Raw genomic sequence first — 25,440 nt, forward strand, 5'->3', positions numbered from 1 at the left:
GAAAGTAGAACATCTAGCAGCTTAAGAGACGGATATTTTTAATGTTAAGAGTTGGTGTAGACCAAAAACTGAGCTAAAAAGCTAAAAGGAGAGTGATTATTGGACTTACATCAGGTCTCCAGCTTTTTGTGCTGTCCCCAATAGACAAGAAAAATAAATCAATGTAACTGAAGGAGTACGCACAATAATAGGAGATTTGTATGCAGCTTAAAGCGCCTACATGTACCAGAATGCATTATGTGCGAGCTTCCTGCTCCCCGTCGGCCGGTCTCTGCTGCATTTCTTCGGGCGTTTGTTCGGGCTCGAAATGGATACGGCTGAATGTCGGGACAAGACACCGTTCAATGTATCTTTCTCATATTTTCAGATGCCACCGTCGCCGTTGGAAACGTAACTAGTTTGCAATCCAAGCGAAGAGGACAAGGGAGTTTTGTTTTTAATTTTAGATTTCTTTTTTTTTAAATTCACAATGAAAACTTACTACAGTATCAGAAAGTTACATTTTAAAGCGGCATCTAGAGCCTCCTGGCTCCCTAGAGGAGAAAACTAGAAATCCAGTTTGAAACAGCAGGTTGCAGTTCTGCTTTGCGTCCAACTACCAGAGTGTGTAGCTGTACAGCGTGCACTGAGGAATGTATTGCTTCAGTACTTTCACCAGCAACACTGATTGGACATTCACATAAAAAGATGGCAAGTTTCTTTTTAAATAGTTTGTTGGAGTTGATAGAGGGGAAGAGATTCTTCTACGAATGTTAAACACTTTGTAATCCTCATGGTAATGTTAGTAAGGACAAAGATGATTGTGTGTGTGTGTGTGTGTGTGTGTGTGTGTGTCTACGTGTGTGTGTGTTTGTGTTCATGTTTCCTGAGCATGGCTGCCAACAGAGAGCCGAGCGTGTGCCGACACCAAAGACGTTTTTCTCCTGTGAAGACTCACACTCAAGTGTTCTTAGCGCTGTGGCTCCGGCCCTCGCCAAGGTTCCTTCACATCCAAATTATTTAGCAGTGTTTATTATACAGAGGTTATGCTGGCGCCAGACGCTAGGAATCCCAAAAGAAAATTGTTTTTACACATATAAATGGAAAATGGCTGGACACTGGCAATGTAATCCCCTCCGTTTTGTGTGGAGTTGAAATCCAATCTACGACTTCTTTCGCCCGCCTTGGATTTCTGTTCTATTTATTTTGTATATTTGTTTCTTTTTCCATTTTAATTTCTCTTCTCTCGGCAAGAAACGAATGATTAGAAACACAAAACCTCCCAGGAAACCAGCATTGTCCCGAAAAGCACTAAAAGGAGCCCACACACGTGGACGTCAGGAACCGTTTGCTCGTCGTTGTGGTCATTTCTTCTTCAGGGGAAACGGATAATGGACAAAAGATGAACATCTGCAGAGTCTTTGAGATCAGACCTATTTCAAGCCTTTCAGTTTGGCCCTCGTCCCCCCCCAGGCTCCGAACCCAAGTGAAACCGTTTTTAAAAATCTTCTCTTTTTCTGATTTCTGTTTGTCTTTCTTTATGATACGCGTTTGTCTCTCATGCCTTCACTTTCCTTTTCTTTCTCTCTCTCTGCTTCTCTCTATCCTAATACCTCCCTCTCTGGACCCACCCGGTGCTCTCTCCTCTTCACTTCACTCCAATGGCTTTCAGCTGTGGGGTAATCACTGCAATATTGTCCATTGTGAGCCCTCTCTGCAGTTAAAATAGTGGAAGTATTAGTAATAGTGGAACTCATAAAATGATTACTTCATTTTCAGCACTATTGTCTTACTTTTCAACACATCACAACGCGTTGCTGTCATCGCTTATCGTGCTTCAAAGTAAAACAGTTCAAGCCTTAAACTACACATGCAAATAGGATTAGAATTTTAAGATTTTTATTTTTTTTTTAAATCCCCTTTTAAGAGCAGATTTGCATGATTTTCATCCAAAATCATGCTCTCGGTTGACGTGATCGGACTATGATTCAACATTTTGTTTTCCTTTGCCTCGCCGCAAGGGGGCTGAAGTTAGCGGTTAGTTTCTGGTTCTTCCCACACTTTTATAAATGAGCTGCACCACGGAGCGCTTCCCCCGGCTTACAGCAGTGAAACAACAGCATGTCAAAGTCTGGCAACGAAGCGAATCCTTTTGAAAAGTGATCTTTGCGTCGCTTTGCCCAAGCAAACACGCTTCACTAACCTCTGCATCGCTCTAAATCATAATGATGGGGTATCCAGAAATCCAGTCAATGAATAAGTTTATGTGCACAGAGGGGGGAGGGGGGCTGCTTTCTCAGTACTCTGGTTTTCCAGTGTGCAGGGGGAGAAATACTCTAAATATTGAGGATTTGTTGCACCAAAACTTCTCTACTTTGCAAACCGAAGGTCAAAAGGGTCACCAAAACGTTTTGGGGATCAGATGAGAATGCAAAGAAAGTACTTTGGTGAGGGGGAGCAGGCGAGAAAGGACAAAAGACAGAACAAACATAATTTTTAGGTTATCTTATGTTTGATGTGAGATGTGAATCTTTGCAGTAGCTACTGTACTAACGACAACTACCATAAATTACAGAGAGACGTACAAAAACATCCCAACCCTTGAGTTTTCACTAACAGACGCTGACTCTTCTTTTGACACACACACACACACACACACACGCACACACACGCACACACTGTATGCGATCACATACAGATGCAGTTGCCGACGCACACATCGCTCATGTCTCTCTCCAGCGTGATGACACGTCCCCCTCAGTCGGCCTTGTTGAAACAGGAAGCTGATGTTTCCACAGAAGTTTCACAGTGAATCTATCTCATCTCAAACTCCATATTTAATCGCCATCATTCTAAAGACCCATATTACAATCAACTTTCTGTGTACCCTATTGTGTGGTAGAGAGATACATTTGCATCGTTATATAACGTGCACACAAGGTGGATATGTGTATTAAAAATGTTCATATGTGCAGATGCAGAGGCACATGAACATGAAGTTTGGCCATTGTGTTTGAAGGTTAATCTTATTTTAACATGTTGATGCTGGGGAGACAACATCCGAGAATCACTTTGAAACTATTCTGCTCATTTTTTTAAAACCTCTCTATAAAGTCTATAAAACAATGACATGAATAAATAAAACGTCAATCAATATGACCGCTAACCAGCATGTGCATCCACACGTTCCCCCGATCACATTCGCTCACTGACTGGCTGCAGAAGCGTGAACGGCGTTCCCAGCGGGCAGTAAACATGTCGAGGCGTAATTGGAAAGGAGACGGAGAGGGCTAAACAAATTACACCAAAGGAACGAAAACAAGAAACATAACACCGGCACCACAGCGCTGTCCTCCAACTGGGAATGTTTTACATTTTATCTGAAACTAGTGGCTTTGAAACCGGAGTTGATACTTTCACTGGGTTCACTTTATTTAGGCTACTTTGTTGGTCTAGTTTCGTTGTCTTCAAGATCAATATGGGGCTAATAATTGCATCCTGAAAACAGTGCATGAGGTGGGTTTATCACATGTGTTATGGGATGTGATCCCTCACTGGCTTCCCACGCACAAAAACTGCCCCTTGTGTTTGATACGGCTCTGTTTGGGCAAACCACGGCGTTGATAGCGACTTGATGCCCTATTGTTCTAAACCATTTTCAATTGTTATTAAAGATTCATATCAAGGGAGAATTCATGCGTACGGATGAGTTTCTTTGTCTCACCTTGCTTTCTGGAAGTGGAGCTGTTCTGCTTATTCTCTTTATAAACCAGCTGTTTTATCCACAGCGTTGGAGCAGTTATCTCTGCAATGAAGGGAACACAGAGTACGGATCAATAACTTTATTTAGCCTCAACCCGCCGCCGGCTGTGCGTTTCAAACACTCGCACATCCAAGCTTTGCCCACAGAACCCAGCATTTAAATTGCTGCCAAGATCCCAGCATTTCTAAAAATATCAAATATGTCATCTGGAATATTCAACAGCTGGAGTTTTCCATGTAATATAATTGTGCATTCTTAGGAGATGAATAATACAATTTAGACACGCTGTGGCTTCCCGGAGGTGTCGAAAACAATCTGAGGATCAACAGGTTTAAAGTTCATGAAAGAGAAACCCTGTGAGCTGCGTCGCTATGACAACATCCAGCAACCTAAGCACTGTCACAGGTGGAGGAGGGATATTAGGAGACTTACCGTCTCCCTCCGGGGTGACGTGAGTCTCCATGGTGGGTGTGGGCTTGGAGCCATCATCTGGGTTGAGGGTGAGAAAGAAACGGAAAGAGACTACCATTATTGAGGTTAATACGATCTACTCTCCAGAACTGTTGAATGGTTTGGATTTGCACATGGCCCGGCCAAGAGTGAAAGATAGATAGAGAGAGAGAGAGAGAGAGAGACAAAGAGAGAGAGACTAAGAGAGGGAGAGTAATAGAGAAACGATCACACACATGTTGCTCCACATCTCTCACATACACATCAATCAACTTCTCACACCACCAACATCATGCCACACACTTCCTCACAAACCACACATACTCACGCACACACACACACTCGCACACACACACTTGAGGAGACCATCCTCCCACATGAGTGCAGTGCAGGTGTAGCTCACTCAACTAATCCAAACACAGAGGTGAACGTGCCTCTGAACGGAGTGTGAAGAAGAGTGAACTTCTTTCTTTCTAAATAAGACGATGCAGATGTTGAGTCCGTCGTCCGATTGGTTGTTTGGCCCAAAGCGCTGTTAGAAGTAGCCATTCACATGTAAAGATACCGGTGGACTCCTGAGGATAACTTCCAATGACTTGGGTGACGGTCTGATCATTATTCTGGCTCCACCCCATTTGTTCTGGATATTCAAGAATAAGACTATCTTCGGACAATCTATCTAACTATCTTTCCTCGCTACAATCAGCCATTTGTACTTCACGGCTCCATGTGTACATTAGAAAATATGGAAATATTGTTTTTCTCCGAGTGGATAAACACTTAAGGATTTGATTACCTCGTGGTCTCTCCTTCAGCATCATCCTCAGGATAAACCTGATTCAGGTGTGTTCCTAGCATGTGTAGCAATGGATGAATAATATATACTTATATTATTATGTATTTATTAAATGTATTTATTACTTATTATTTTAATTTTAATAAGCGTTCTTTCTAGCAGTACCTCTTTACTAAAGCTGGATTAGATAAACCAGTAGTATTTGTTAGAGATCACTGTATCACCATAATTTTGATTATTCTTCACAATTGAACTTAATGAAAACCCTCCCAAGTTTCTTTGCTCTTAGGCTACGCACATTGTCATTCTCTTTATTTCATCTAGAGCTGTCCACAATATTGCAATACTGCGCTATTGACAAGCCGCAACCACTGTTTTTTCCTTTTTTTAAAAATTCTTTTGTATTCATATTTACACTATGCTGTATATGCCAGCAGAGTGATGAGGCGCAGAGCATCTGAGGAACTTTGGGGAAAAGGCTGCGCTCGTTACTGCCCCTTTTTTTTATTGCCGTCCAATCACAGTGAAGGAGCCAAAGATGCCCACCGTCCTACATGTTGGCTACACGTGCTGAACAGCAATGGAGGAAAAATTAATACGCATGGCCTCGGCAGATCTATCCTCTCTCGCTTTGTCCTTTAACATGCAACTATATATCTAATAATAGCATCGCAATTAAGCCTATTTAAATTGCACTAAACTCAGGATAAATGCACAAGAATAAAAAATAAATAAATAATAATAAATAAATGAGAAATATATATATATATATATATATAATGAAATACTATTAAATGTGTGACTATAACTAAATTATGTTGGATTTTAAAATGACCCAAACATTACATTTTACCGTGTAGCACAGGCTGAAAGAGTCAATGTCCTGTTTCATAAATCGATAAGTTGCCGTGGATCGTAGAGAGTGCTGTGAATTCAGCGACCTACAATACTCACCCATGTGCAGTGTTGGAGCATCTGGAAAATTCCTTAGGAAATAATGCGATCAAAGGCAAACCACAGAGAACCAGAGAGTCATTCTACAAACACTAACGTCCTTAAGTCAGATGGCTTGTCAGCAAACTGAAACACGTGAGGTCAAACTGACCTGATCTGGTCAAACTGTGAACAATAGAATACAGCGGTTACTGCGTTGCAAACCTGGGTCAGACATAAGCACCTGTATTGGTTTGATTCCTTTTTGACAACTTATTCATTTAAACTTCATAAAAATATATCCCATGTGAATCACGCTGATGATGTGTAGACTGAGCTGCATGTTTAAACAGATTCTGTAACTTACAGTGTTTGTCATTTACTGTTTGCTCCAGGTCTGGACTGTGAGCTACAAACTATGACTTTCTCCTGGTTTGGAAACCACTGAAGGGTTTAATAATAAAGACACCCATCTCTTCTGGCTATAACACATTATTTACATTAGTTTTCACTTAAATTGATTGAATTCCTTTGATGAATCCATAAGAAAACTATAGAACTACAGTCATTCTATATATCATTTTCATAATTTACAGTTTCAGCAACAGATCCAATATGAAGAAAGATATAAGTAGTGTTTGCAACTTACAGTACTGTCAGCATCATGCTTACATAACAAAGAAAATAATGCTATTTTTAACGATGTATTTAGCTTTAAAGAACATTGACATCCAAACTCCCCTCATGTAGCGTTCTGCTCTGCACAAATATGGACTTTGCACACATCAGGTGGAACAAAACCACGTCAAAAGATATTCTGAGCCCCGTCTGTCCCTTTCACACAAATGGAAGCACTCACACGCATGCGCACGCAAACTCACAGCGGATCGCAACTCACCTTTTCTACCAGAGTTCGGTGGCCCGGGCGGTCTGTCGGTTACTGACCCTGGAGAGAGAAAGAAGAAAGAACACAACATGTTCAAAGCAAAGACGGCAGCAGCAACTCCTGTGGGACGCTCAAAGAATTTGATTCCAAAAATCCATTTTAGAAACACAAAAGAAAGGCTTCAAATTTAGCACCTTATTGCTAATGAATAATTTTTGCAAGAAAAAAACCATTTGACCCAACTCACGGACATCTTGACGTAGTTAGATGACGTTTGATGCTCGTATTCTGTTAGTACTCGAGAGCAGGCACACATTGAATCGTTAGGCCCGTTGCATTATTTTAATGCTGACTAATGCAAACCTGCGTGAGCTGCACCAGCTGTTAAATTGAGTAGTAGGTTTGCAAAGTGCGCATGCAAGTAGTCGTGCATGCATGGATGCACTGGGGGGGTAAAATGAGACGAGTGCAACCAATTACAACGAACAGGGGCAGAGTGGAGAGGTTTTGAGTAAAGGCAACTGGAAGGAAGTGTACTACCTGACAATCCACTTGTCCCAGCATGAGTTCCCATAAATTCACGGAAGTTTCCTGCAAATGTATGTGAGATGATTGATTTGGGTCATAGTTCACAGGGGCACCTGAGCATGTCAGTGAAGGTTATTGGTTGGGTGTGTACGACCGCAGCAGCTGTATACAGTTTCAGGTTGAACTCTCCTGTGCTTCTGGTCCCGGTGTCATACATACCTTTGCAAGAAACAATGAAGATATTGGATCTTATGCAGGACAGAAAGGAGACATTGTTGTTCCAGAAATCTACTGAAATTTATTTCTTCCATCGAGTGCTGATGGAAACAAGTCACTGGTGTAGATTGCTTATTTTCTTTGTTGATTATTCTGCAGATTAACCGATAAATGTTTTCCATTTTTTGCTTTAAACATTACTGAAGCGATTAGATGTCCAACATAGTTGCCAATTTTGCAACTAAAAAGGGCCAGACAGAGTTACATTTTTTGGACCAAAACGATTACATTTTAATACAATTGCCGCCATCACTGGATTCATTTCCAGTAAGTTAGTTGCCTTATAGTTTAAATCGGCTCCCTACTGTTGCTTTTCCGTCAACCTACTTCATGCCATCTTTACAGAGCTGTGAGGGAAAGAAGAGCTGTAGAATCCTAAATGGAAGAAGCTATTATCTCAGCTTTGTCGAAGGACAATGGGCTCAATCAGCTGGGTTTGTGGTCGTAAGATGGTACAGAAACATGAACGAGACAACTTACTGTTCAGTTAGCGACAGAAAGCGCTAATAGCTGTCACGAGGCCTCCACTTCCAGCTATCTCATGTGGACACACAGAGCTGAAACAGCTGTGCCTCTTTCAGGATACTTGGAAACACTAGAAAGATCTTTTTTTTTTAAATCCATGAGCATGTCATGAACACGTCTGGCTGTTTTCACCAAGCACACATTAGGGTCCTGTTGTGCACAGAAGTGTTACTCTCTAGATGCACAATTAGTTGTTTCATCCCATGCTCTGCTTAACACAGTCAACGCTGACTAAATGAAAAAAAGCTGCGTGTGTGTTTAAAAAAAAAAAAAAACACACACATTGTATGAATGGACCATGCTCCATTTGTGAACTTTACTGATTCTATTGAAAGGTTGGCAACTTAGCAGGTAGAGAGAGAGAGAGAGAGAGAGAGAGACTCACCACACTCGCAATTTGCACCACATGCTCTCGTGGCTGTGCAGTCCAATTTTGGCAAAGCCCCCTGTGTATTATCCTCTGAGGGAAAATTATGGTGATTATCTTAAATTGTTCCCATCCAGGATGAGTGTTCAGAGCGCCGCTCTCTTCTCCTCCGGCCTGCTGAGAGCAGTTAGGAGGGGTGGGGGGGGGGGGAGGCCCCTGGATGTCTGGCTATTAGCCTTCTTGTTGACCTTGCACCTGCTGTATGCCACATGACATGTAATACACATGTGCCCACAGTATGGCAAGACAGATCCTGTAACACCCAAAGGCCCAGACGAGAATGTCCTGCATCCATTCTGAATCTTTTGTTTGATAAGGAACTGAAGCCTATTAATTCAAACTATTTCTTTTTGAATTGTGACCAACAACTCTGAAAGAAAAACCTCCGGGCACTCCTGGCTCCAAGATCTTAAATGCTCGTTATGCTGCCTCTCCGGCCTCGTAAAGAGCTGTCGGGAAACATCCAACCCTCCTACGGGAGCTTTAGTCACACAACCTGTTGGACATTACTCTGAAGGGGAGCTGAGCGGCACAGATAACTCTAATCACTATTGTGCTCAGTGCCAAGGCAGGACAGACGCAAGCTATGCTGCCAATGTTAAGATGAGATTCTTATGGGAAACATTTCATCCACAGGTTTCCGGGGCTCGTTCCCCTCCCCCCATCCCCCAGTACCTGAACACACCGGGGTCCTGTTATGCACAGACGAGCCACTCACTGGCTTGCCGTCGCCGGTGACACACCAGCAGTAGCCTGTCAGAGTATGGCACTGGACCTGCAGATGCAAAAAGAAATCAATCACGCCGATAGCGTTGTAATATGCGCGGTTATTATTTGGTGAGTGTATTTCAGAGAAGGTGAAGAGCACAATAGAAGATTTCTGTCGGTGAAGTGAAACCGATCTCTCGGGTTCCCGAGGGCCTGTTGGGAAAGTGAAGGATGGAGAGGAAAAGGGGAGACATCGGTGGAGGGAGCAGAGACAGACCTGCGCAAATGTTCCATCCTCGTTGCATTCTGGGATAAACATGGACTCCTGAGGTCTCCTGGCTTGTTCCAGAGCCTGGTTCCTCTCAACGCGACACTTGGACTGACCTGCATCTGTAACAGATTAACAGGACAGCCCGCTCTCACACACTGTGTACAAACAGCACCGCTGTTGTGTATTTACTTATTATTCTTTTTACTGAAGACGTGTGCTCTGTGTCAACAACACCCCGTTCACACCTCGGAGGACCAGTGAGGCCTCAGTTTACTACTGTTGGCCACTGAGCCTTGCTCAAGGGCACCTTTTTGATGGACGTGAAGGGAGAGGAGCATTATTTATTCACTCATTTGAAATGCTGCGTCCAAAAGCCACATTGTTAGTGCCGAGGAGTGCGTCATGGACTCCGCGCTGGTGTTTTGGAAATGCCAGTGGAAACTGACTGACTGTGTTCCTGCTCTCGGGGGGGACGCACGTGGAAGTGGCTGAAGTGGGCTCCGGTTCACAATCCCGTCTAACTACTGTTTTTACTGCGCTCACAGCTCCCGGAGACCCGGAGCTTCATGTTCAACTGTTCGTGGAGACACACTCACACTTGGGGAGCTGACCGGTGCGACCGCAGCCTCCACTTGGCAAATGGATGAATAATAGTTTGTGTTTTTTTTAAACATGTCTGTGGACCTGAAAGGAGACAGACATGTTGTCTCCCCCGGAGTCAAAGACTGACTTGGTTGATGATGTCACCGAGAAGGACGAACACGGTTACACACATTTATAAACGTGGACTTTGGCTGGGAGCACATTTAGTCTGACTTTAGAAAGAAGGGTTATTAATCTGTGTGTCGTCGAGAGAGAGAAAGCTAAATCAGTCCAATGTCCTACGGAAGATTTCAACAAACCTTTTAAATACGTCTGTGCTCGTCAGTTGTGACGAGGCAGAAATAACGAAACCTCCAAAGGTTTGTTTATTTATTTATTTATTTATGTTGTGAGGAGAGTTTGATTGACTGCCAAACACATACTACAAAACCCAAACTTCACATAATCTCTTTTTTTGTTTTTAATAATGAGCTGTTGCTTCATGATTGACAGCTAAATAATGAACCGGCAGGTCTGCCTGTTGTAATAGGCGTAGCGATGTGTTTGTTGTTGTTTGCTGAGCCAGTTTATATCTCTTGTAGTCCAACGTATAAGTTGTGTTTAATCTGAATCTCACGCACACCTCAATAGGCCTGTGTTGGTCCGTGAACCGCCTGCCTCCATAAAGCAGTTTCCCTACAACGAAACAGGCCTGCTGCGTCGACAAAGACTTGCTGAGCTTTGCCCAGCTCTCCTTTCCTTGGCACAGCGCTGATATTATGAAACGAAACCATGTATTAGTATACAGAGGGAACGCATTTCACTCCAAAAATGGCTTTGTGGGGAATGCTGTTTTCCTAATGGACAGTGGGACTGAAAGAAAAAGGGGGAGGAGGAAATGCCAAGTTCCAACCTTGACTCTAGACCTATCAATCTCTGTTGTTGTTGAGTGGCTGGCATCCAGAGACTGAGGAAGTGTGTGATCCTGGTCTGTAAAAACTTACACGCCTGCAGCGAGGCGGAAAATGAAAGACATCTTCAGTTCAGTTCCACTTTAGACATCTCCTCTTCTGTTCTACTTTTCTGTCTTGGTGTTCACTCAAAGCTGCAACAGATTTGGTCTCAAGTAAACCAGTGGTTTTTTGTTGTTTTTTTAAAAAAGTTTTACAATATATAGCCTCAGATGTAGTGCTGGCTTTGAGTCTTTGTCTTACCATCTCCTCGCCATCACTCCGTGTTTGTAGTCCTGTAGATCAAATTCAAACGGTGTTTCGTTGCCTTACCTTTGAGCTCCAGGTCTCTCGCCTCCGGTGTGGAAGTTGGCGCTGGAGCCGCCGGCAACTGATCGATTTTCACCCAATTTCTACCTAAAACACAGAAAGGTCACTTGAAGCTTTGTGGAGTCGCGACGGCAACCGTGTTGTGTATCAAAACAACCCTTTTCTGATAAAGAGGCAGGCAATATGATATGTTTTGTACAATCAGAAGACCAGAGTATATATTTGTTTTCTCAAAGTTATATTACAAGTCAAGTAGTGCTGCAGTTGTAAGCAAATCCTCGTTCGTGCACTCGTGGAAACTCCAGTGAATAAGACCTCCAGTGCCAGCTGCTGACAAGAATTGTGTGGAAATAAGACAAATAATGTGCAAACGTGCACGTTGTGCAAACGTTAAAAGAGTCACAGATTAATTTTAAAATGCACCCTGACAAATGACTCCATGACTGCGGGTTGGGTTTTTCTTAGCGCTCCGACATCCAGTGAAAAACCCGAGTTGGGCGCTCACCTCGGCAGCGGCCGCGATGCGCCAGCGTCAGCGCTTTGTCTTTGCAGCGCGCCCTCTGCAGCTCGCAGCCGGTCTCGTAGCTCCGGCCGTCCGAGCCGCACACCGGCTTCCCCTGCGTCCGGGAGCAGATGACCCCACAGTGACTGTCTCTGTCTCCGATCAGCCACTGCGAAATGAGAAAAAAGCGTCAAACATGTTGGCGTGACAACGCTGTGATGTACGACACATCTAACTCCCCTTAAGGTCTTAGCGGTCGCGTTTGAAGAATATTGATCGTTTTCTTTGCTCGTTCCATGAAAAACTGGTTTCATTTTTGGCCCCTTAACGTACTTTCTAGTCCCACTGTGTTTGAACAAAGGCTGCATTCAGCTGAATCTGAGGTTACGCCAGACTAACGTACAAATTGAACACATGGGTCACTTGCCCATTTTGCTCAAAACATTTCTTTCCTTCTCGAACACTTGACGGCCGCTGCCTTTCTTTGTTTAGGCTACTGTAATGAGGGTGTGAGTGGCTCTGCTCTTAAAGCTCAACCTAGAGGCTAGTTTATCTAATTGATCTTTGGCTGAAGACAGTTTGAACCTTGATTTCAGTTTCGAGGGAGCCAAACCGCATTCGGAGCAATGGGAGTCCTTTCCCCCTCTCTCTCTCCCCCCAGGTCTTTACTCATGGTCCATTAGTGAGTCGATTCTACTCTCTCTCACAGCAGTAATGCTTCTTGGCTTTGCAGTGGCCTCAATATATATTCACGGTCTAAAGCATTTTCAGGGGAGCACCAACTCTACCAGGGAGATGGAGTTGTGGGCGAGTGAGGAGAGAGAGAGAGAGAGAGAGAGAGAGAGAGTAGGTGTGCAGTGAGGTGCACCAGAATCCTCTGCAGCCGACCCGAGCCAACTTGTGTTGAAAAGGTTTCAACTATTTGAACTAAATCAAACATCTTGATTAGATATTGATTCCTCGCACGTAGCGCTCAAACACCTGTTTCAGGAAAGACCAAAACAACGAAAACAGTTTATTTTTTCACCCACGGCCTCTTAAAGCAATCAGGCCCCCGTGTTGGTTGGGGGGGCAGGTATGGAGGGAGGAAGGTGTGTGTGGGGGTGTGGGGTGGGGGGGAATAAAACGCAGCCAGTAACAAAAAGGGGCACAGTTTGTATCCTTCACTTGCCAGCTTCCTATCAAGATGATCTTTCCTAAAGGAACCACGGTACAAATGCATGTGTGGAGCGCGCATATAAATATATATATATATATATTTATATTTATTTATATATACAAGCACCACTTCCATTCTCCCTCTCCCTCCTCGTCCCAGGGCCCGACTGTATTTTGAATAACATCAAAATTGTTGCTGGGAGACAGATTGTTCTCCAAACAAATGGGACCAACCTGAACAAAGTGTAGATGGTAACAAAGCCAAACCACTGATATCTTGTACAACTGGATCTCATATACAAATGTATCACCAGGAGTATCTTACATGCTCTAAACGGATCAACCGCATGCTCTAAACGGATAAACGGATCAACCGCATGCCAGCGCATTCTCTTTTTTACTCCGTCAATGCAGCACTCTGCGACTATTTATGCCTTTTTTGCGTCGGGTATATTATTGTTATAATAAGTCCGACTGCTCCATCCTGTCTGAATTCGTTGCTGCTTCAACCATTCTGCTCTGTAACGACTGCCAATAGCATCACGCTACAAGTATCCGCCAGCGACGCTCTTCTGCTGGCAGGGAATGCCATTAGTTTTGCAGGTATTTGGTGTTGGACTAATTCAATTGCTGGTGACGGTTGATTAAAAGTCAGGGCAAAACCAAACTCATCTCAAGGGGAACATAAATGTCCGTCTTATTGCAGTTCATCCATTTACTGTCGAGATATTCTCAAAGCCACAAATGTGAACCGCATTGTGGCTTGAAAAGTCAAGCGATCACAACAGTGTGTTTATAAATCATCCTCTGGGGAACAGGAACATAGTTTGTAGCCAATCTATCTGTTGAGATATTTTAGTCTGGACTAAAGTGGTGGAGCCACCCTTGAACTTCTAGAATGGCTCCATTAGGCAGACTTTGCTCAGCCCACTCTCGCTACTTGAATTTTATTTTCTTTGTCACATTCTGGCTAATCTCTCTCTGTGTGGCGACCTGGAAACAACACCGCAGTTTAAACTTGTTGCAGCACAAATTGCGTATCCAAAAATGTGGTGAAGTAAAATGAGACGCCTGTCCGAAACTAATCATTTGTGTTTTTTAAACTGTACTGTTACCAGAGAGCATCTGCCAGCGCTGGCAGTCTTGTTTGTCATGGACATTAATTTCTAACTTAATTTAAAAACTGAGGGCAAAATTCATGAGGTGAAAAATCTGCCAGATAGTGAGCTAATATCACCTGTGTCCAATGCGAAATAATTGGTTTGGATCGTGTTCATATTAGTGAAGGTAATTACTTGTTTTCAAGCTTTTTAGGAAAAGGAATTGCAATAATTTCACCCCACAGGCCAGATTTTTTTACAACTAAACAAAACATTAGGTAGACTGGTTGGGAATCTTTTTTTTGGCGTGGAGAAATGATCATTGCATCGTGTCTGTCAGCTCAGGCAGATACTTCATTATCTGTAAAGAGTAAAGAAAGAGATCAGGCTTTTCCTCAAATAGAAAAAGACACTGGAGGTTCAGTACCTTCCAGATAAAATCAGCAGAAGAGGTACACAGGGTGGTCCAGAGTGTCCTGCAAATACTGTAGAGGTTTTATCCCCACATAAAACAATACATCTCGTGAGTATCCAAGTGCCAAGCACAGAGAGACTCGTTTGGCTGCTTTAATTCCTCCATTGTAATGCTGATACTTCTCATAAATTGATTTAAAACCAACAATTTGTATTAACAAGGTGGAGGGATACTTAAACAAACAGGGAACGATACTTTAGAGGACAACTAGCCTCGCCGTAACAATATGTCCGGAACAAGCCAGACAGTTTATTGGAATCTCAGCTTTGGCATTGCAGCATCGTAGAAAATCTCTTTTCTGACAGTGTGGAGTAAAACTAAATGTGTGTGCCTCCTTCATGACAAAGTGCAGACAGAGAGGAAAACATAGCCCTTTGTTTCATTTTTAACTTGCGTGTCCTCCTCTTGGCTTCAATGAAGAACAGGAACAATTTAGTCGGAAAGAAACCTGTGTATCTGCTTTCTATCACGTTTTTTCCTCCCTAGAATAAAGAAGCATGTGGCTAGAAGCAAGCCGTTACTTGTTCCCCTCACAGCAGAAGGGGTTAAAAGTGCTGTGGGCGGACGGCGGTTTGTCTACGCGATGAACTTTTAAATTGGTAAATCAGTATACAAAGCAAGCTATTCTAAAAGAGTGATTTATCCAGCCACTCATGCAGGTTAAGAGCCACAGCGACTGGCCCGTCCTCCCCATCCCTGACGCACAGCCTTAATGGATTCAGCCCCTCTACCTCCTCTGTCATAATAAAACATTAAATCAAAGATTTTGAGAAGACATTGTCCAGTAAGTGGAAATAAACACTCCCACCGAGTTCTCCCACATGTAGTCATTTCTTAGTCATACTGTCCCACCCACAGACTCGTCTCCTGTAAAGGTGAAACCCGAGACTCCGGCAGATCACAAAAAAAGTTTCCCAATTTACATTTGGAAGTTCTGTTACTAAGTTTAAGATATAACAAATAAAAAAATTAATGCATGCTTATATGGGTACAAAGGTCATTGTTCAGCTTTTAAGGTGAAGATGGTGGCTCTCATTTACTCTGATATGGGAATTGATATAGTTATTAATTATTTGAAGACAAGTAACTTGGCTGAAAGTTAGCTTGAAATAAAGCTCCACATACAGTTCCATAAAGAGCGCACACACTAAAAATAGAAAGAAAACACTACAGTGCTAGATGGACTATTTCTTCGGGGGGAGAAACAAACAAATAGTTTTTACAGTTTTTCACTTTGGCTTTGGCACTTTGACATAAAGAGTACATTAGTGAGCTTCAGAGGTGCTTGTAAATGTTTCCCCCTGTCTCCAGTCTTTATGCTAAGCTAACTGTTTGTAGCTTCATATCTAACAGACAGAGAGAGGTGTTGATCATCACATCAAACTATCAGTCAGGAAAGAGGATCAGTGAAACTGTTCCTGCTCATGGCAGTCGGTCACTTACTGGGGAAATTCTTATAAAGAGCTGTGCAATGCACTCTATGGAAGCCTGAGTTGTGTGTGCTCAACCATACTTGCCAAAGAACTGTTTTAGATTATAACAGCCGAGGCAAAAACCTCTGAATTAATGAGAGAATCTGACCTAATCTAATCTTCAGACTCTGCCCTGTGTCTCAGGTCGGATCGAGTCTCACAACAGTCTCTGCGGCACCACGGCTTTACACCAGTTCCTCACTACAATAAATGTGCACGTGGTTCACGTTTGAATCCTGCCAAAATAAACCCCACAACAGCAGTGAATGACGCTGAGCCTTAATCACACGGTATCTGTTAACCAGCGAGGATCAACCAGATGAGTGAGGTTTGTCTTTTTGCACCACACAAAGAAGTTTGCAGGAAACCAGTAAAAGCAGTTGACGGCAATCATACACTTTCTGTGGTTTATAGCTTCCCAAAAACTCTCAGAATTGTCCTGATGTGGTAAACCCTACCCATCTGGCGTCTTGAGGAGGTTAAAACAAATACTACGAGTTATTTTCAGTTACTGGCTGTTTGACGGCAATCAGCTGCTACAGTGTTAGCCAGGATTATGGGACCTGGCATTATCTCCTGAGGGATAGCAGCCCCTCATCATGTTAGACCAATGATGGCTGGGCTTGAGACCCGCCCGACGTCCCATAATCAAAACCAAACAAACACATCTAAATTAAACAGACATAACATGTAACAGGAGCTTCTGAGGAACACGCGCTGCTCAAAATAACATTAATTACCCAAACCTGCGGGGAGAAACTCGGTCATGCTCCCTCCCTGCAGATCGTTATGCAAAGTTTTACATCATCGTGCAACAGGCAGCGCATCAAAGAATTACAGAGCACCTCCTGAGGGATTCATCTCACTGTAACACCCTTTCTTTCCTTTACAAGCAGAGGGACAAATCCCCAAACATTGTGAGGACATGGCATCCTCCTCTGAGAGATGAAGTCAAAGATGATCTGAAGGTAAAACACCAGGGAAGGTTCCCGATGGTTCGGGACCGATATCTTGACCGAGAAACGACGGGCGCTGAGATTCTCACATTTAACGAGCCAAATTCCCCCGACAGACACGTACACACAATCTCACACACATCTCAGCCAGAAGCACACTGAGCCCCGAGCTCTCTCTGAACAACTCATTAAATAAGTGAAACGCAACCCCCATTGTGCAACAGTTACAGCACTAACAAAGTAGTCCTTTTTACTGTCACTGGCAGCGAATCTACTCCAACCTCGAGCCTCAAAACAAAGATTCTGATCAGAAAATAACCATGTTGATATTCGCACGCTTAAAGGGCTTAAAAAGGGGGGGGGGGGGGGGGGGGGGGGGGGGTGAGCAAGCCGTAACAAAAGGTAGTAAATAAACAAATATGTGGATTACGTCTCCGACAGTAAATGCAACAAAGTAAAACGTTCCAACTGGCTCGTTGTGCTGATTTCTTTGGACAGATTCTTTATTATAAAAACACACATATAACACAATATAAACAGTAGATCCCATGTTCACCTTTACTACAGGCATCAACCTTTTTTTTTTGTCATGAAAAAACTTGCTTTAATTTAACAACATGGTTTTTATCCCAGAAACACCAGAGCTGTGGCGGACCAAATGAGTCCTGTTTCTGGGTGAACACAACGCCAGAGTCAAATTAATGAATGAATAAATGAAAACCAATGGGTGGCTGTAACACTAGAACAGTACATCAAGGTTTCTAAGGCGGGTTCACACCTAAAGGTCCAGTTCCTGACTTTAACCAATGCAAGGATGATGTTTAAATGTCCCTCCTGGTCCGGTTTGCGTCCACAAAGGTCAAACTCGAAGGATCCAGAAATTGTAAACAAAAGTCATATGGTGGCAATGTTGTTTGATTATTGGTTATCCAGTTGCCTTGCATAATGTGCTAATCTACACTGTGACGAGAGTGTGAAAACAAAGAAACAAAGTTGTTCCACTCGCTCAGCGGCTGGCGCGTTAGCTAGTTAGCGTGCTAATGCCACCATGACGTCGTGCTACACTGGTTAACGCACAGAAAACGAGCCGGACAAAGTTGCCACTCATATGGCGACAGCAATGTGCTTTCCTCCGCTGTGACAAGGGCAATACATTGATTAGGTTCCACCATGCTTTCATGCTACATTGGTTACAGGAAACAAGCCGAATACCAGGCTGGGAGATGAGAGGGGCCAACCGACCTCCTAGTCGCGAACTAGTCTCCTAGTGGCAGGAGTGAGGTGGAGGAACAGGAGGAAGCTTCTCGTTTGTAGTAATTCATCAAAACATTGGTTGACGCCTCAATTAATTTTCCTAGCAATAGAAACAACTGGATGTTTGGTACTGTTGGAAAAATGAACCCCCAGATCTAAAACGGTATTGCCTGCTTTAAAAGAAAATATAGTCTGCAGTATGAAATCTACATGATTTGTGAGCTAAAACTTGTAAACCCCACTGGTGGGATCCTTTTGATTTAGCAATTAATGATGCTCCTAATTCTGGGCGTGGCAGCAGCAACAAGTAGTCGTGGTGCGTTTGTGTGTTTCTCTCTTATGTGCACGGTTGTGGGCACAATGCGGTTTATTCAATTCAATTCAGTTTATTTTGTATATTTATGTGCTGCAAAGAGAAATGAGGTTCCAAACCTGCAGCAGGCTAGATATCATACCTGAGTGGCTGTCACTGTTCAAACTCACAACTACAGTCCACAGCCATTAGAGTTCATTAGTACCTCTGGTTAGTCTTAACATCTTACTGCCAGAGCTCTTGAGTTTTCATCTCCAAATATCTGTAACGGAAACATCTTCACAAACACATTTTTCAAAAGATTTCAGCATTCTTTGGCATAATTTTCCTATGTCAATTAAATTTGTAAAAAATAAATAGATAAATACTGTGGGTATTTTCCTGCTATGTAATACTAGAGGCAGATGCACTATGGTGGTTATCATACAAAGCAATGGTCTGAGTTTGAGATTTCTCTCATGATTGAAACTCCATTTAGTCAAACATCTGTAGTGAGAGAAGCCCACTGTGACACCCCCACTCTGTTCTGACATGACGGAGATCGGCTGTGTGTGTGAGAGTGTGTGTGTGTGTGTGTGTGAGTGTGTGTGTGTGTGTGTGTGTGTGAGAGAAGGAGCTCTGTGTGCCAGCTCCACGCTTCGTGTGATGCGCGCATTATCCCCTTTGGGCACAACAACAACAACAACAACAAACAATGCAACCACACCAACTCATACATACATAACTGGTCATCTGATGCATCTCTGTGTCATGAATCTGTCGTTTATTGGCATTCGCTCACTAGTCAACAAGTGGATTACTCAAATGGTGGAAAAGGGGAATAAGAGTGAGTCGACCACAGAGGAAACAAGCCAGTGAAAGTTGTCCACTAAAGTCCGGGCTAATTGTTGTGCTATTATATGCTTTTAACGGGCCACGGTAATGACTTTTGTCCAATAATTAGCATTTAGTTTTCAGGAAATATATAAAGGGAATGCGATCCCTCGTGTTGTTTCCATTAACACACTTTATTTAACCGTGTTATTAAAAGAAAAGTGGAGAAAATAAAAAAAGGAATGTATGGAAAGCTGCTGCCTTCGTCCCCTTTTTTTCCTTTTACATTTCTAATTGGGCTTTGTCTTGGAAAAAAAGAAAACCGTAATTGCAACATGTTCAAAGTAACCCTTTAAAACCCCAAAACCCATGTTGTGAGCGCTAAAGGAGCTGAACAACCTTTACACCCGAGGTACAAAGTGTGTGCGCCACTTGCAGCAGTCGGGCAGGGCTTGTGCTCAAAATTTTAAAGTCCCTATTCCACCACTTCTTTTAATCCATAATCTCATGTTTCAGCAGGTAAAGTTTGAGCAAAGTAGTTCTAAAGTTTTGTTTTCTTTCATCTCACTTAGGTATTAGTTGACTCACAATTTATACGCATTAAAGTGCTATCTGGGGCTTTTCACAATTCATGTAAGGAAATCATCAAAACACGAATACTGGTTGTTGACTTGACGGAAATATATTTCTTTAAAGTATTGAAATCGGATTTGGCGGTTTAATACAACTACTCATTCTTTGTTTTTCATATAGTCCATTGGCACGAGTTTCATTGATGATTTCGACCACACACTGTTTTATATTCACTCTCTTTTAGCTCCGTTGTTGGTCTCCACCAGCTCCCGAGGGGTAATATCTGACTCTTAAACTGGTAAATGCTCCACTATGTTCACCCGCTAGTTGCTGAGCAGATAGCGCCCAGCTGTGGAACCACGTTGATGAGCAGCGAGACTGGACCAAAACAGTCCCGGCGATAGTTACGGTGGGTTTATCACTACAAGCGTTATTACATTACATTACACATGGATTTGATTTATTGTTTTCGTTTTATCCGCTTTAATGTCTCGCTGTGGTTATGAAATCCGATTTCCCTTTTTTAGACGATGTTCAGGAGATTAAATATGACGTAAATGAGAAGGATGACTTCCTTATTTGTCTTTTTGAAGTGGTGTAAAGCGATCCAAATGAAAGTGGGAGTGAAGGGGCAGAGGGAGGTGCTCCTCCTTTTCGGAAATGACTCTAAATCTGATTAACAGCATTCCTTGTTTGTCACTAATGCTACATCCTGGCTACATAACAGTCAGCTGTCTCTGCTGTTCCCAGGAAAAGAGTGTGTGTGTGTGTGTGTGTGTGTGTGTGTGTGTGTGTGTGTGTGTGTGTGTGTGTGTGTGTGTGTGTGTGTGTGTGTGTGTGTGTGTGTGTGTGTGTGTGTGTGTGTGTGTGTGTGTGTGTGTGTGTGTGTGTGTGTGTGTGTGTGTGTGTGTGTGTGTGTGTGTGTGTGTGTGTGTGTGTGTGTGTGTGTGTGATTTTGCCACCATTGCATACTTTAACTGAGACCACACACTCATATCAAAGGAATCATGTGTGCGAGAGGAGGCTTATCTGCTGAGCTAGTTTGAGAGAAAAAAGGAAGTGTTTCTGCGTCTTGATAATCTGAAGGATTACAGAGAGATATAACTCTTTTAACAGGCAGCCTTCCTCTCAAACAAGAGCTGGTGCATGTCGCCAACACACCGTATTTACACGGAGCAAGTTCCCATAGTGGACGGGGCCGTTGTGTAAACGCATAACCCACAACTACCTAGTGCATCAGGGGTGAAGACATGCTGAGGGAAGTGGCGATGATCCGTGGGCGAAGGCTCTCTGGACTGAAATCACAGAGCTGGTAGTTGACTGCATCTCATTACACTGATTAGAAAGACCTTGAAATTGAGCATGAAATGCGTTCGCTGATTACGCAATGGTCGGAGGGGAATCGACATGTGCAAGCAATTTGATTGGTCGCTGGTTAAGCAGCTGAAAAGTGAGGGGATAACCAAAAAGAGTGAGTTTTAGGGGTGTCCCGGCTAAGAATTGACATAGTGGAATCTGATTGGTCAAGTCTTTCTAATAGTCCACAGATTGTAGATCATTTGGAATTTTTCTTTACTCATTGAAATCCTTTTGTTCTATTTATCCGTCAAAAATATCATAAATATAACTTCTTTTTTTCTGCAATCCACAGACGAAAGAAACGATGGGAAGCTGCAGTCAGCTGATTTTAGGAAATTGTTCATAAATCCAAAATATTTCTAGCTTCTGATGGTGATACGTTCCTATGTGATTTAAAATATTAATTTGCTGTAGATATTGTAGGATTGATTTTAATGTTTTGGTGACTTTTGGATCCTCACATAGAAATGAGCCCTTCATCTCTTCACGGAGTTTGTTGCACCGCCATTTTTCTCCACTGCAAAATTGTGGTACCTAAAGTATTGTTATTATGGTAAATATTGGCCTCTGAGCAAGGTGAAGGGCACCATCCCCGATTTTATACTCTGCGGCTCACTTTACCGCAGTCGGCGAGGGAGGAGTGAGCTGAGGGGTATTCAGTTGGTAGATGTTCCCAAATCCAACACACCGTCTCTTTAAGAATCATTTATGCACAAGAATCCATCATCTATTCAAAAACACCATTCTAAGTGAGGTTCTAGGAACAGAAAAATCATGCCTATCTAAAATCACGCCGCCAGACTACATGAGAACCCAAAACCACGAGCTTCGTCACCGATACCAGTTCTAGGGATTTTGCCTTTAAGCGCCTAATCAGAAACGGCGAAAACAGAAAAGTCGGGGCAAAGTTTGAATCTGAGTATTTCACGACTCGGTGATGCCAAACTATGAACTTAGCGCTTTGCCAAGATAGTTTTTTTGAATATTAAATAGGGAAATGCATACCGCACATCTGCGTGTTTATGGCCAACAGCTCTTCCTCTGAGCATCTCAGTGGTTTGATTGTTAGGGGACAAACTTATAGGTATCCTTCCACTTGAGAAGACACACATACGCTCCAATTAAATAGCAATATAAAGTGTAATATGTACCTTATATATGCATGCATACTTTGTATAAATATAAACTCTTCAACCTGTTACAGACAAATAATAATAAAAAAGGCACAACTGGATACTTTTTCATTGCACCTCAACAAGAAAATTGTCAACACATTCTATCTATTTATTTTTAAAAAAGTATTGTATTCATGGATTTTCTATTTGCTTTGGCATTACCCACTTTCTCTCAATCTGCTTCATCTTCAGTTCCTGATTTCTTCCTTTCCCAAAACGTCTATTGACATAACAGATGTGAACTCTGTGCTCATGCGGTTTTCTGTTTAAGTATCAGAGAAAACTCAAGTTATATGAGCGGTGCTTTTCTGCAATTCTTTTCTCTTGTATGGTTTCTCCACATCATTGAAAAATAATGAACCACAATAACCATTATTTTGGGGGGAATTTGAGCTTTTAAATATCAAAAAGCCTGTTATTATTTCTGCTGTTTATATTTTAGTTTTCTCTCACTTAAAAGAAAGAAAAGAGTCCCGTTTCTGACTTCCATTCCTTTGAGCACAGTCAGCATAATTAAGCCATTGGCTAAACACACAGGCACCTGCACTAATACGCTGCATGCATCAACACACACACACACACACACACACAGACCACTCACACCTGCACTGTGATCTACCTCACACCAATAAAAAGGCTTTCCTGCTTTTGAACTGGGGCTGTACTTTCCCGAGCTGAAGGTATGTACTCTTGGCTGCGTCGGCGCTCATTTGTTTGTGAGTTTATGAGTCTTCACTGATGCCGTCACCAAAGTATGAGGTTCGATGCCTCATCGCATCCCGTCCAGGATAACAGGTTGATTTGATGAGGGGGATTAAGGATGGATGGGTAAGAGTGGAGGAAACAAGACTGCACGCCCCTGTCATGTTAGAGGGATCATTCCCAGTACTAAGGATCAGGAAATCATAAAGATCTGCATTTAGATGTGAACTTTAATCATTTTTAGACTGTAAAAAAGCATAACGTTTTTCAGTGAGATCATGAAGCGGCTCTCAAAAGGTGTTCTGTCCGCCCACCTTTGAATTAGACTAAAGAATTTATCTGACTTGTCTCTGCAGTATACTGCGTTCCACTTCCATCCTTAACCATCATCGCACATCCTTATCATCTGAGCGGTGCCGCCCTCCCTCTAGCCGACGGACACACTGCTAAAACATTAAAGGAGACACACACACACACACACACACCACACACACAGACTAAGTGACGTCGTTGAGCTGCGCTAACAACGACGACCACAAGGCAACAATCTCAAAGTCCCGATCGCTCGTATTGAACAGTTGGACATTTGCCCTTCTCGCGTCATTGAGCCTCCGGGGAAACGGGGAAGAAGCGGTGCTGTGCGGGGAAGTTAGCTCAGGCTTTCGCCCCCTGGTGCCAACGTGGAAAGTTGGGGGTGTGAATTGTGGTATTACGACAGCCGTGAGCAATGTTAAAAGTATCTGCTGTGGTGTGAGTGGGGGTGGATTGAACCAGCAGGAGGATGAAGTGGATGTGGAGAGAGTGTTTTACAGGGATAAAGTTAATAGAGATGCTACGATTGGAAAAACTGCACTTTTTTAGGCTTTTTTTTTTTTCAACGGTGCTAAAAGGTTTTTGTCTCTAAAGAGTCCCTTTTTTTTTTTTTCAGTAGACTCATTTTCAAATTGAGGTCAACTTCTATTTTTTTTGTATTTTTTTTTTCCAGTGGTTTTGAAAAGTTTCTCGGCCCGCAGAGGAGCCTGAAATCCTTTTCACTAAAGTTTGAACAGGAAGAAAGAAGAAGCGGTTTTGGGAAAAGTTCAAATAGATTGCCAATCACAGATAAATCTGATGGACCACCTTTCTTCTGATTCCCTGAACACCCTAGCACTAGTTGTATTATCCCATGAGGCTAACCAAAGAGATGTCACCTGAATCAGGCTCAAGACAGCAAACTCAAACTCACTTGTGTGACCGTGAAAACTCGTCACTCCACTCTGATTATTTACATGTGTTGGGCAGCAGGAAAACAATTATCTACTGCAAAGATTACGTAAAGTATAATTCACTGCGACTCTTTCCACAGAGCCGCCTTGACCACTGTGTGCAGGAAGGGAGGGAGGGGGTTCAAAGACATTGTGAAATAGTTCCAATATGTGAGTGTTACATATTCACCAACTCCATAACCGCACATATTACAACTGTGAAGTGAAACAATGCTGTTCTCCTTCACTTGTTTCCCTCTCTGTCTGGGCAGTGCCAACGGTATGTGTTTAAAAAGAAAACGGCAACAAAAGGGGAACAAATAAAGCTGTGTGTGTGTGTGTGTGTGTGTGTGTGTGTGTGTGTGAGAGAGAGAGAGAGGGGGGGGGGGGCAGTTTAAGAGATGGAAGGACATGACGGTGACAAAGATCTTTCCTAGAAAAGTAAGGATACGAGTGGGGATGCTGCAGTGAACAAAATGCAGGTGCGTATTTTTTTTTTAAACTGAGTTTTACACTCTGACTGCAGTACTTTAAACACAGAGATCAGGACGGCAGTTTATTCCTCTAATGACCAAAAGAGAGAACAAGTCTCCAAATTGAAGCCATCGACAGCCAACATGTTGTTTTCTGGAAGAGTGAGGCAGCTTATGACCTTACACTTAAGAATGTATTCCAAAAATAAATACAAAATGAAGGTCTTGAATGTTGGATAAAAAGCTACATTGTAAACATTATGTTTCATTCATAATGTATTGCAGCAGCAGGATTTTATTTACCTGACGAGATAATCATTAATACATAATAATCCTCCAAAACATGACATTTCGGTAAGTTTGAATAGACCTTGAATTGTTGACTTTATTGATTACTGTGCGGGGCTCTTTTCTATGATTGGTGGTCTGCACAGAAACACAGTTATGAATAGTCCCACGTGAATTGC

General features: G+C 42.7%; 1 protein-coding gene across 4 annotated transcripts in view; it reads right to left on the reverse strand.

Moving 5' to 3' along the window:
* The window catches only part of smoc1 (SPARC related modular calcium binding 1), a 39,662-nt gene that overhangs the window by 13,472 nt on the left and 750 nt on the right, over positions 1 to 25,440 (reverse strand). The window contains exons 2-9 of one of the 4 annotated variants that reach the window (XM_034525208.1): positions 11,910 to 12,075; positions 11,408 to 11,491; positions 9,549 to 9,661; positions 9,239 to 9,338; positions 7,348 to 7,398; positions 6,820 to 6,867; positions 4,175 to 4,231; positions 3,704 to 3,784 (exon numbers count right to left, since the gene is read on the reverse strand). In XM_034525208.1, coding sequence (XP_034381099.1) covers positions 3,704 to 3,784; positions 4,175 to 4,231; positions 6,820 to 6,867; positions 7,348 to 7,398; positions 9,239 to 9,338; positions 9,549 to 9,661; positions 11,408 to 11,491; positions 11,910 to 12,075 — 700 coding nt within the window. Of the gene's footprint in view, positions 1 to 3,703; positions 3,785 to 4,174; positions 4,265 to 6,819; positions 6,868 to 7,347; positions 7,399 to 9,238; positions 9,339 to 9,548; positions 9,662 to 11,407; positions 11,492 to 11,909; positions 12,076 to 25,440 lie in introns of all 4 variants that reach the window. The other 3 variants (XM_034525207.1, XM_034525210.1, XM_034525209.1) reach the window with 3 other exon arrangements.

This window comes from Cyclopterus lumpus, chromosome 22 (genome assembly GCF_009769545.1).
Source record: "Cyclopterus lumpus isolate fCycLum1 chromosome 22, fCycLum1.pri, whole genome shotgun sequence".
Taxonomy (NCBI): domain Eukaryota; kingdom Metazoa; phylum Chordata; class Actinopteri; order Perciformes; family Cyclopteridae; genus Cyclopterus; species Cyclopterus lumpus.